At 41.4% G+C, this 11,777-nt stretch overlaps 1 protein-coding gene across 14 annotated transcripts in view; it reads left to right on the top strand.

Moving 5' to 3' along the window:
• Positions 1-207: 207 nt before the first annotated feature.
• Positions 208-11,777, top strand: part of Btla (B and T lymphocyte associated) — a 32,809-nt gene continuing 21,239 nt past the window's right edge. For 2 of the 14 annotated variants that reach the window (XM_087576735.1, XM_087576730.1), the window contains exons 1-2: positions 1,047-1,189; positions 9,630-9,840. In XM_087576735.1, coding sequence (XP_087432861.1) covers positions 9,732-9,840 — 109 coding nt within the window. In that variant the 5' untranslated portion in view covers positions 1,047-1,189; positions 9,630-9,731. Of the gene's footprint in view, positions 427-1,046; positions 1,190-7,755; positions 7,929-9,141; positions 9,311-9,354; positions 9,841-11,777 lie in introns of those variants that run through there. The other 12 variants (XR_015632847.1, XM_087576733.1, XM_087576736.1 and 9 more) reach the window with 10 other exon arrangements.

Raw genomic sequence — 11,777 nt, 5'->3', positions numbered from 1 at the left:
TGTGTGTGTGTGTGTGTGTGTGTGTGTTAGAGATTAAGTCAGATCCAGATGTAGTCACCCAAGTCCTAGGTGTATTGTGTCTACAGCAATAGGGAGCTGCTCTCAATTTCTGAGAGGCAGCAGGGCTGCATCTATAATAAATTGCCTTGCAAGACACTTGACTACCCTGACAACCATTCTAAGGGATGCTTTTCTTATCTAGTACAGGACTTTTGTTCCTCTATAGTTCTTGTGGGGAACATTGTCTGTCCAAGTGGCATCCTATTCCACTGATGATTGCTCAGCACTGCTCATCGCTGGCCTACTCAAAATAGCTAGGAATGGAAACAATCTAAAGATCGTTAAACTGATGAATGGATGAGAAGGATGTGGCACGTATACTCTGTGGAGTAGTATTGAGCAGTAAAGAAAACTGAAATCATGCAAGTAAGTGGATTGACCTAGAAAATACTAAATTGTCCCAGAAGGCAAACTCAATATGTTTTCTCTCATCTGTGGTTCCCAACTCCTAATACTCTTTCCTACGTGGAGTAAAACCAAGAAAGTGTAGAGGGATCATAGGTGTGTGGTGGGGTGAGTTGGAGGGGGATACAGGATACAGATTATATGAAGTAGGAAACAGAGTAACAGAGGGCTCCAGCCAAGGGGGAGGGTGGAAGATAAATAGCAAGATGGGGAAGGGACAAGTAACACCTAAGTTCTTTAATAAAGTCTCAAGAATAATATTTTTATATTTACCTAAAATTATACACCACACACACATTAAATGAAATCCCACAAAAGGTTTGTATGGCTACAAATTTTCTCATGGAACATTTACTGAGAATTGGGCATTTCCTGGTGATTCGGGTCATGGAGTATAAAAATAACTACTCACTGTGTGACACTTGTTGTTATGGCAACAAATACCTACAAATTTAGTTTCTCAAGACATAAATATAGTCTGATAACTAGAGATCAGAAAACAAGTGAATCTTACAAAAATAGCATTAAATGCCAGAGTTGATTCCCTGGATATTCCATGGAAACTCATGTTCTTCTCTTTCAATTTCGAGAGGGTGTTGGTGGCCCTAGATAGATGGCTGCTGCTGCCACAGTACCCGTGTCTCCAGCAGATTCCTGTGTAGGAATCTATGCCCTTCTTATAAAGACCCTTACAAGATCATTGGACCTACGTGAGGAGTTCAAGGTAACCTAACCTCAATGTTCTTTGATTTTTCACCTAGTAATTGGCGTAAAATATATAGTTTGTTTTTTCGCTTTCACACATAGTTTGGTTTTGTTGCTCTTCCTCCTGGCCTCTTTCTCTTGGTCTTCTGTCCCCAGCTGCTCCCTTTCTGCTTTCGTCTCACATGTGTGCTGTTACACTCATGTATGTGTGACCTGTTACACACTTCTTATTCCCCAGCACTTCCAATTCAGTGTCCCACAATCATACCACATATACATGCATACATTAAAAATAAATAGCTAAGATCCACATGTAAGTGAGGGCATGTACTACTTGTCTTTGGTAGCCCCACTTAATATAATAATTTCCAGAGCCATCCATTTTCTTGAAAATTCAATTCTTTATGGCTAACAAAAGGTCCATTACATATGTATTGTCTCTATCTATTCATCACTTGAAGACACGCAGACCTATTTTATTTCCTTATCATTGTGAATACAACTACAATAAACAAGAATATACAATTAACTCTTTGATAGAGAATCCTAGGGGTAGATACCCGTAGCCATAGCTGTGATAATTCTATTATTTTTAATGTTCTTGAAAAACCTCCATCGTGGTTTTCACAGGTCTTTAAGTTATTTGCATCTCTAAATTCTCTCTCTCTCTCATACATATATGTATATATATGACTTCACTACAGATCATCCAGAGAAGGGTTTTTATAATTTAGATATATCTACTTTAAAGAAAACTCCTATATATCAAACTTACTATTAAAATGCTTTCCAGCAAAAGCAAACCATAATGGGTATCAATAATCTTTTTTAAGATTCTTATCTTCGGTTGGGGATTTAGCTCAGTGGTAGAGCCCTGGGTTCAGTCCTAGCTCCGAAAAAAAGAAAAAAAAAGATTCTTATCTTCAACCTATTGATTCTATTTAGGGGAAGTCACCTAAAATACAGTAGAAGAAAATGCTTATGTCAAACATTAGAAAAATTTAATGTCTTACAAAGAGAAATAAATGTTAAGATCATAATATGTCCAGCAATTCACATCCGTACCAGTAGAGAGCATGTTTTCATTTAGAAAGGCCTATGACAAGGGCAGGAGAGCCATCTGACAAGGCAGCTGGGCAGGTAAAATCTGCCAGGAGGGGAGGAGAATGCTACCCAGACCCAGGCTTTCTGAGTCTCCTTGCAAATTGCATTTGTGCTGGTGACATAGGTAGATGGTTGATGGTTATTGGTGTTTGTTGGCACTGATCATAAATAACAGCAAAGGGATTAAACAGAGCTGAAGCTCAACCAGGGAACACTGCTGGGACTCTGCCAAGTGTTAAAATAAGCAGAGCCATATCTGAACTAGTCACCTGATGGCAGCCGTTGCTGCTCTGAGGCCTAGTGCAGTCCCTGCTTCCTTGGCGTCCTTGGGCCCTTTCTTTGGAGCCTCATTGTGATTATCCTCTTTGTTGAGCAACTAGAATGACCTGCTTTCAGCTTCCAGGAAGCTGCTCCACTGCTCTGGGTTTCACGTGATCTCACAAGGGGCTCTAGTATACATTAGTGTATACTTATCACCACTACCACCATACTCTTTCTGAGAGAATGATCAAGCTCCTCGATCTTCCTGTGTTCTACAAAAAGAAACAAACAAGCCATCACCCAACTACAAAATCAAAACACATCAACGAACCAACCAACCAAAAAGCATTTCATTTTGCACTGAATTACCGTCATTTGCACGTTCCTTGTCTTAGTGTTAAGCTCTGTGGTGGTTGGAGATGTGGCTCCATTGGTAGAGTGCTCCCAGAGCATTCCAGAAACTCTGGGTTTGATTCCTATAAATATGGCATGGTGGTCCATGCTTGCAACTCTGGCACTCTGGAAGCAGAAGCAGAGAGAATCAGAAATCCAAGGTCATCCTTGGCAGCATAGTGAGTTTGGGGACAGCCTGGTCTATATGAGGCCCTGCATAAAAATAAAATAAAATAAAATAAAAATAGATAGTCCCATGCCAAGACAAATGTGATAGTGTGTTTCTGAAATGCAAATTTTCACTTTATTTTGTTTAATTCCCACTATGCCCTTGGATACCTTATTTTTAAAAAGTTAAAAAAGATTATGAACTCTGCACATTTGGTTTTAATGTGTGTTTTACTTATTGGCTAATATTTGGTTTATCCTAAATAATTGATTTAATAGCTTTTAACTAACTTTAATACCTTCCTACCTCCTAAAACACAGATGCCTGTTGTGAAAAATGTTACCTGTTGAACAAAGAGTGAAGGAACATTGAATGAAATATTGTATGCTGGATATTAGCACAATAGCTCAATATCACTGCACTGAGAGATGCTAAGACAGGGTCACGCATGCAAGGGTTCCATGGTAGGGAAATTTCTGTGAGGAAGAAATGGGAAGTAGCAAGACTATCCAATCACAGGGCAAGGTAATTTGAGGCAAAGAAAAGTAGGAAGTAGTGTGAGTATAGGGATGCAAGACCACCATGCAAACAGCCTTGTCAAGTCACCTTTGTTGTGCTCGGCACAACACAATGAAAGCATCTTTGTTGTGCTTAGCACAAAGGCTGTGATGAGTTGTCAGGGTCCAGAGACTTAAACCCCCTGCTCAATTACCGTCCTTATCATTGATACATTTTCTCCCTATTTCTTCTTTTTCTCCTCCTCCTCCTCCTCCTCCCCCTCCTCCTCCCGCTCCTTCTCCTCTTTCTTCTCTACCTCCTCCTCTTCCCCTACCCCTCTTCTTTCTTCTTCCTCCTCCTCCTTCCTCCTTCCTCCTTCCTCTTCCTCTTCTTTCTCTCTTCTTCCTCCTCCTATTCCTTCTTCCTCCTCCTCCATCTCTTCCTCCTATTTCTGAGACAGCCCAGGCAGCCCTTGAATTTAGATTCTCTTGCCTCAGTACCTCAAGTCCTGGGATTACAGGTCTTTACCACCAATCCAGGCTTCAGTTTATTTTATGCCAACAGTAAGACATGCTTTTACCTTAGAAAGTAAGTGACGTTGTAGCTGAATCTAGAACTCTGATTATGAAATGTGAAGTATGGTACACAAGTTTACAAAACTGACTGAAAAGGATTTTTGCAAACAAAAAAAGTATAATCTTTAATATATTTAAACCAGTCCTGTGAAAACTTCCTTTTGCAAGGTTTTCTTCACAGAATAATTTCATAGCTTCAGACCCTAGTATTTTACTGAGATCTTAAAGTTAAGCCATGTCAAAGTATGTGTATATCCATAAGAGATGAAGAAGTATGCAAATCAGTCCTAATGTTGGTTTCTCAAGGGGAGCAATAAAATAAAGATTTACAACGATGAGGTGTGTGTGTGTGTGTGTGTGTGTGTGTGTGTGGTGGAGGGAGAGAATATGAGGAGAGACAGCTGGAATTGGGGAGTTCTTGGGGGAGGGGTGGAAACATAGTGCAGTGGAAACTTTTTAGAATATGACAGTTACCTTATTGAGGACGCCTAGTAAAAATGGAGGATACCAAATCTGAAATGGTCATCTTTCGTAGCAAGGCAAGGCTTCTAGTAGTGGCACTGGGATGCACTCAGTTGAGATGTTGGCTGAGAGGAACCTATGGAGATCCCTAAACAACCTAGGCTGATGTTAGATAAAAGGTTGCTCCCTGAATACTGACAGAAGCAGCATTGCTGAGGACAGCTTCTACGGGACTCATTAAACAGGAAGAAACATAAAAGGGTCAATTTGGTACCTGTATGGACCTTTCATTTCTATGTTCTAGTCTCTTTGTATGGAGAGGTACTCTACAGGTTACAGAAAGAGAAACTTGGACATCAATCAACTCAGTCACAAAAATTTCAACCTACAATCTGTCCTGCATAGAACTTATGGGAATGGCCAACCAATGTTCAGTTTAACTTGAAGCCCATGCCATGATCCATGAGAGGGAGTCCTTGTCTTACACTGCCTGGATATCCAAGAGCCAGGGACTGGAGAGCCCAGAGACCAAAGGTAAAACCAAATAGAACTGGCAAAAACAAACAAACAAACCAAAAAACAAAACAAGAACAACAACAACAAAGAATCAATGAAAGGATTCCTAACGATACTCTGCTATACTCATAGATGGGTACTCTGTCCAGTACATAGATGGGTAATCTGTCATCAGACATCAGAGAGGCTTCCTTCGGCAGCAGACAGTAGTGGGTGCAGAGACCCACAGCTAGACATTAGGATAGAGTCTAAATTAGTCCCTCCCCTTGGAGATCGGTGAATCTCTTGCCAGAGTAGGAAGAAAATGTATAGGCGTTAGAGAGGATGGAGGACATCAGAGCAAAGTAGACCTTTGAATCAGTTAAGCAGGGCTCGCAGAGACTGAAGCAGCAAGCAAGGTGCCTGTATGGATCTGAACCAAATCCTCTGCTTAGTGTTTTTGCGGGACTCTTAACAATAGAAACAGGAATGTTTCCTTTGCCTGCTATTGGGGCTCTTTCCCTCCTGTTGTTCACCTTGATATGAGGGCCTTTGCCCTGTCTTACGGTATCTTGTTATGCCATGTTGGGCTGATAGCTTTGGGAGGCCTGTTCTTTTCTGAAGAGGAAACAGAGGGGGAGTGAATCTGGGGAGAGGAGAGGTGGAGGAAGGAACTGGAAGATGAGGGAGGAGAAACTATAGTTGGGATGCATGGTATGAGGAAAGGATCTATTTTCAATGAAAAAGTTGGTTTTTCTTAAAATCAATGTTCGATGATATTTGATTAAAAAAAAGGAAAGCATATAACAAATACACTTTACACACATGCATAGGTTGTAAGAGAGCAGGTATTAAGATGAATAGGGATCCATACCTGTGCAAAGAGAGAGGGGAAGCAGGACTGGGGACAGGGAGAAATGAAAGTGTGCTGCAGGCCTGACACCCTTGGCCCATTCTTGATTCCAGATCAACAACTTCCCAGCAGCATCCCACGTTGGGTGAAAAGAGCAAATGCTTTACAACTTTCCTTGGTCCACTGTTGCAGGCAGCATATCGGGAACAGCAGGGCCTTAGGATAGGGTGGTTCTCAATGGAGAACATGCCGAGGGAGTTAACCTCTGGGGCTTGTGTCAACCGCTACTCCCAAGGCTAGCAGTAAACCTCTGTAGAGAGCAATGTGAGGGGCATATCTGGGTCTACTTTGGGTTTAAAAAAAAACCATAAGAACCAGCGAGTATCATATATGTGATGCCACATCTCAAAGGTTCACCACTTCTACCAGTCAATCAGTTTCTAGTTATCCTTTTAATCCAATTCATCAGAACTGTGTTTGCATATTTTTCAAAATAGGACCCTCTGGCCATATCTCTGTGGAATCTGAATTCAGTAGGCTGAGGGCAGGATCTAGGATTCTTAGTCATTTTGTAGCATGTATTCTGGCTGGTTGTATAGGTGACAGGGCTAGCAGTAACATTAGTGAGGAAAGCACATGCATTAGCATAGCAGTGGGTTTAGATGTGAATTGGTACTTCTGGAAGAAGCTACGGAATATTATTTGGTACTCAAGGGATTAAAAATTCAGGACTAAGGAGTGTTTGATTATGTCTAACATTGTTGTATCTAAGTTTGTGACTGCTGCTCTTCTGATCACCTGAAGAAAATATTACAGGAAATAAAGTTGCTTTATGATTCAAGAAAGTGACAGAGTCAGCAAGTGAGTGAAATAATTTGCTATGCAAGTAACTCTTGGGTTTTTTGTAAAGGTAATTTGCATTTTTTCCAAATTCTATTTTACTTTTTGTCATTCAACACAAAACTGGCAATGGACATGTGTTTTTAAAACTGTCCCTAGCATACAAAGAAAGCATTTCTAAGAGTGCAGTAAACTCATTAAATTTGCACATTGACATGGAAAGTACAAGTTTTAGATCAAGCAGTAAATGACTATAATGGGATGGTTGGAGATTTAAAAAAGAAAAACACCTAGCTACTGAATAAGTTATAAACACAAAAGCAAGACAGATTTACCACTGAGCAATGCATTTTTGAATCCGACTTCTTTCACTTCTTTACCAGAATAAAGTCAAGAGTAAGAATCTGGGTCAAAGTCTTGGCCAATGGCGCTCCCAGCACTTGGGGGGATAAATAGTCACATAGACTGGTAAAATACCAGCATGGACATCACTTACAATTCATTAAATGTTTTATAAGATTGTTCCAAATGTTATCTACTTAGTATGGATTCCTTTATATGAAAAGAAAATCATGAGACTGGGAAGATGGCTTGGTCAAGGTCAGTAAAACCCTTCCTGTGCGAGCCTGAGGGCCTGAGTTTAGATCCCTTGCAGAACATAAAAGGCCAGGTATGGTAGCACCTATTTGTAATTCCACTGCTGGGGGTGAAGGACAGATAGTGATTCCTGGAGCTCATGACCAGTTTCTCTTGTCAAATGGATGAGCTTCTGGTTCAGTGAAAGACACTGTGTAAAAAACATAAGGGGCAGAATCATTGAGAAAGACGTCTGGCCCCAGCAGAAGGCACACAGCATGTTCATCTACCGACATACACATTTACATACACCCACACGCACCAAAAGAAGAAGGAAGAGGAGGAGAAAGAAGAACGGGGAGAGGAGTGAAGGAGGAGGAAGAGGAGGAGGGAGGAGGGGAGAGGAAAACAACCACCAGAGAACTGTGAAGGTCTGAAGCTGACAGAGTTTACTTGTGGTTCGGATGGTATCTCAAGCTTTAGGAAGGGTGATTCAAGGTTTTTCTTCGAAACCCCTCAGGCCATTTTAGAGGTACATTGAGCCTTGCTTCAACTGCCAACAGGACTTTTGCATACCATACTGATCAGGGAAGGGGAATGAGTTGTATACAATGAACCATGAGCAGGGTGCCTCCTTGGTCAGCAGTGCAGATTCTAGAAGCTCAGCAGACTGACTGTATCACCTGGCGTGCCAGGGGTACGTTGCTATTTGCACTGGTTGGCTGAGTTCCTTAAATTCAGGAGCAGTGTTTATTCATGTTGGTATTCCAGCCACTATGGCTTATCTGTTTGAAGGAATAACTACACAGTTGGCATTCCCTCTAGGCTCCGCCCCTGTTACCTGGCAACAGCAAGGTGTGCCTGATTCCCTATAAAAGAGGATGTTTGCTCCCTCCTCACTCTCCTCTTCCTTCTCTGTCTCTTCTCTCCCCATTCCCCTCCCCCCTCTCTCTCCATGTGTTCTTGGTGGGCCCCTATTCCTCTCCCTCTCCCTTCCCCCTCCCTTTCCCTCTCCCCCTCCCTCAACTTTTCCCTTTCCCTCCCCTTCCCTTTCCCTCTCCTCCTCCCTTTCCTCCTCCTCCTCCCCCTTCTCCCTCTCTCTGCCTTTCTCTGTCTCTACTCCCCCAACTCCCCTCCCCATGCCCTAAATAAACTCTATTCTATACTATACTGCAGTAGTGTGGCTGGTACTTCAGGGGGAAGGGATGCCTCAGCATGGGTCCCCCAGAGGCACCCCTTCCATACCGTGCATCCACCAAACACATCTCTGGTTTCTTTTCCTTTTTTTTTTTTAATAAAACACAACATACACTAACTGGAGTTTGGCCTTGGAAGGATACTGATGGACGTATCATCAGCCTCTGAGGGACAAAAAAACTCTCAATTTCATGCAATGAGTAAAAATGCACAGGTGCCAACCCTTCATCAGGAGTTACCGAGTTCCTGTTGTGATAAGCTAGTGATTAAATGTGAGCTGCGAGCCGCAGCCCCTCACAACCCTGAGCTATCCAATTCTGAACTTTTCCCATTTCTTACTTTACTGCTTTATCTAGACAACAACCACATAAAACATATGGAAAATGAAAGTTTCCTTTAATTGGTATTCAAGATCTCATTTTGCTTAGAACTTTAATATTTAGGAAGAACACATAGCCAGTACTAACGGTGAGCCTGTTCTGCTGATAGGCATCTACAGTCTGAAGGAGGAGGCCCTCCCCTCCTCTGTGGATGAAATGTACCCTGTCAGTCATTTTCTCCATCACGTCAGCTAAGCCTTCATTGGTTTCATGACAAAAAATGTTCTCATCTTACTGTGCCATGGTGGGACCATGGGGGGAGGGTTGTAAGATACGTTACACTGATGAAGAATAATAATCATAATCTACGAAAATGGAAAATGTATGCTCACCACAGGTACTTTTAGTATAAATTCCTTGACCCTGATTTGATCAAAATCTAAACCTAAAGACTGTAACAATTTAGATTTTTTTTTTTAAGTTTAATTGTTCACTTTGAGAAAAACCTCAAGGTTATGCAAGAACGGTGGCAGAGCGGAAGCAAGGAGCCAGCTGCTCTGCACATCAGAGGGCTTGAAAGAGAACAGCAGATTGGATCAGAAACAAAGCCACAGCGGGCCTCTCGCTTTCACAAATCCTTCAGGCTGCTCATACTGTCCTCTCCCACCAGGTCTCCTGATTTTATTTTATTTTAATTAATTAATTTTTCCCCTAAGATTCTGCTAGGGTGAATAATATGACCCAGCTCTGAAGATCTCCAGGGAGGAAGAGGAAGCCTTCTACTTGAAGAGTTTCCTCTTACCTGACATTGGCTGGGAATGAAAACACTGCCTGCCATGCTTGTCACTCCCCGGTCCTTTAGGGAATTCTTCATCCTTCTTCTGGGCCTCTGGAGCATCCTTTGTAAGGAACCTACTAAGAGGATCGGTAAGGGACCTACTAAGAAAACTGGTTTTCTTCCTCAGGGTTCCTGTCAGTGATAGTTTTCCTTATTGAGCTTGCTCTGTGGAGAGGGATGCTCATGTCCAGGGTGTAGCTCAGAGTGGTGAGTCACATTTGCTTCTTGAAAATGCCACAGGATGTAAGTGAAGCTAGGGCCTGCTAATCTCCTGCTCACAGAGCCAAAACTGATCCACAACTTGAGCTAAGTCTCCTATAACCAGGTCCTGATGGTAAGTGAAGAGATTTGAGCAGATGTTATAAACACTTAAGTACAGATTTGTCACTATTACAAAAATCTCTGTGGCTGCCTTGCTAGTGGGAAAGATATGTTATGGTCTCTCTAGACAGATGTCAGCAGGATGCTGTGGTGCTTAATAGGCTGGGAAAGTGGTTGGATATTGCCATGGTTACTCTCAAATAATGTTCAATCTAAATAGGATCCCTCCTTGTTTCTGTGGTGTCCTACGAGGATGCTGTGGGGTGGGCTATGAGAATACCGGGTGGGCTTCACGCTGTGAGGCTGAAGAACAGAGCGTGAGTGTTGTTTCAGTTTTGCTGGACCGGATGATTCATAAGTGGTTGCTGACTGAACATGGGAAATAATTCTCCATAGTTCATGAAGTCACTGCCTGTAATGCTGGGGACTCTTGGGTTATTGATGAAACTCTTCCTGGCTCATCCCCACAAAACCTTTATGTTAGCCAAACTTGTAATCCCTTCTGTATCTTGAAGGCTCTTGCGACTTTGTGCCTGCACAAGAACCGAGCACTGTAGAGGGGGAAAGCCTGCGAATGATCAGCAGAAGTCTCTCATTGCTCAGTTAATTCTGGGCTCAAGCACATTTTCAGATGGTATCTTCCATTATTACGTATGTAGCAACTGGGCACATTCATGTTGACCTGAAAATATGACCACTGAGGTCCTGTGGAATATTATCTTGAAATGTAGAACTGTGAAGTTTAGAATTCAGCTCTGATGTCACCAGACCACCTAGCCAGGGGCAGAGTAGACCCTCTCCTCAGTCATCCAAGCCCTTCTTTACTATTACCCATCCCCGAGCGACAGGTAGAGTCAAATATTAAATGGAATCTATTTAATTCTAAGGGATCTACTGTAGACTAGACTCTGTGAAACAAAGGAACTATTTTTAGTTTTGCATCCCAACTGGGGCTGTACTCTGCATCACGTTCTTCTACCCAGTGCGCTATAATCCAGTATTTAAGCACAGAAACTTGGTTATCAGGATTGGATTATCTACTTTCTGCCGCTTACATTATGGACTCAGTTTTCTTTCCTGTCTTAGCTTTCCTTTCTTCATTAAAAAATATATAATTACACCTAATAGTTGGTCTTTTGTTATGCCTGTAGTGCCTAGCTATGCTAAGTACATGTAATTAAAGCTTGATAAATGTTAATGGTGATCTTTGCTAATAGATTTTTTTCTCTCAGTACCTCTGGCAAAATTCAATTAAATGAGAACTTAGGTTTAATATTAATACCTTAAGTAGCTCTGGTTTTTAACTTATTTCATCTTTTCAAAATTGTCAAATACTGCATACACACACACACACACATACACACACACACATATATATGAAGTAAGTTATAATACAGTCATATATTGTAGAATGTTTAAATCAGTTAAACTAAATTGCCTATGACCTCACATACTAATTATTACATTTACCCAGATCTTAATTTTAAAATAATTAGCTATAGTCACTCTGTTGTGACTAAAAACATTTTAGTTCTGTCTAGCTCTGATCTCTTGATTTGTTATTAATGTCTCACTAATACTTGCTTCAAATACTTAGTATCCTGTTTGAAATTTTTATCCCCAAATGTAATAAATCTATCTATCTATCTATCTATCTATCTATCTATCTATCTATCTATCTATCTATCTATCTATCTTGAAATGG

This window comes from Rattus norvegicus, chromosome 11, assembly GCF_021556685.1.
Source record: "Rattus norvegicus strain SHRSP/BbbUtx chromosome 11, alternate assembly SHRSP_T2T, whole genome shotgun sequence".
Taxonomy (NCBI): domain Eukaryota; kingdom Metazoa; phylum Chordata; class Mammalia; order Rodentia; family Muridae; genus Rattus; species Rattus norvegicus.
This window is presented reverse-complemented; position numbering and strand designations above follow the sequence as displayed.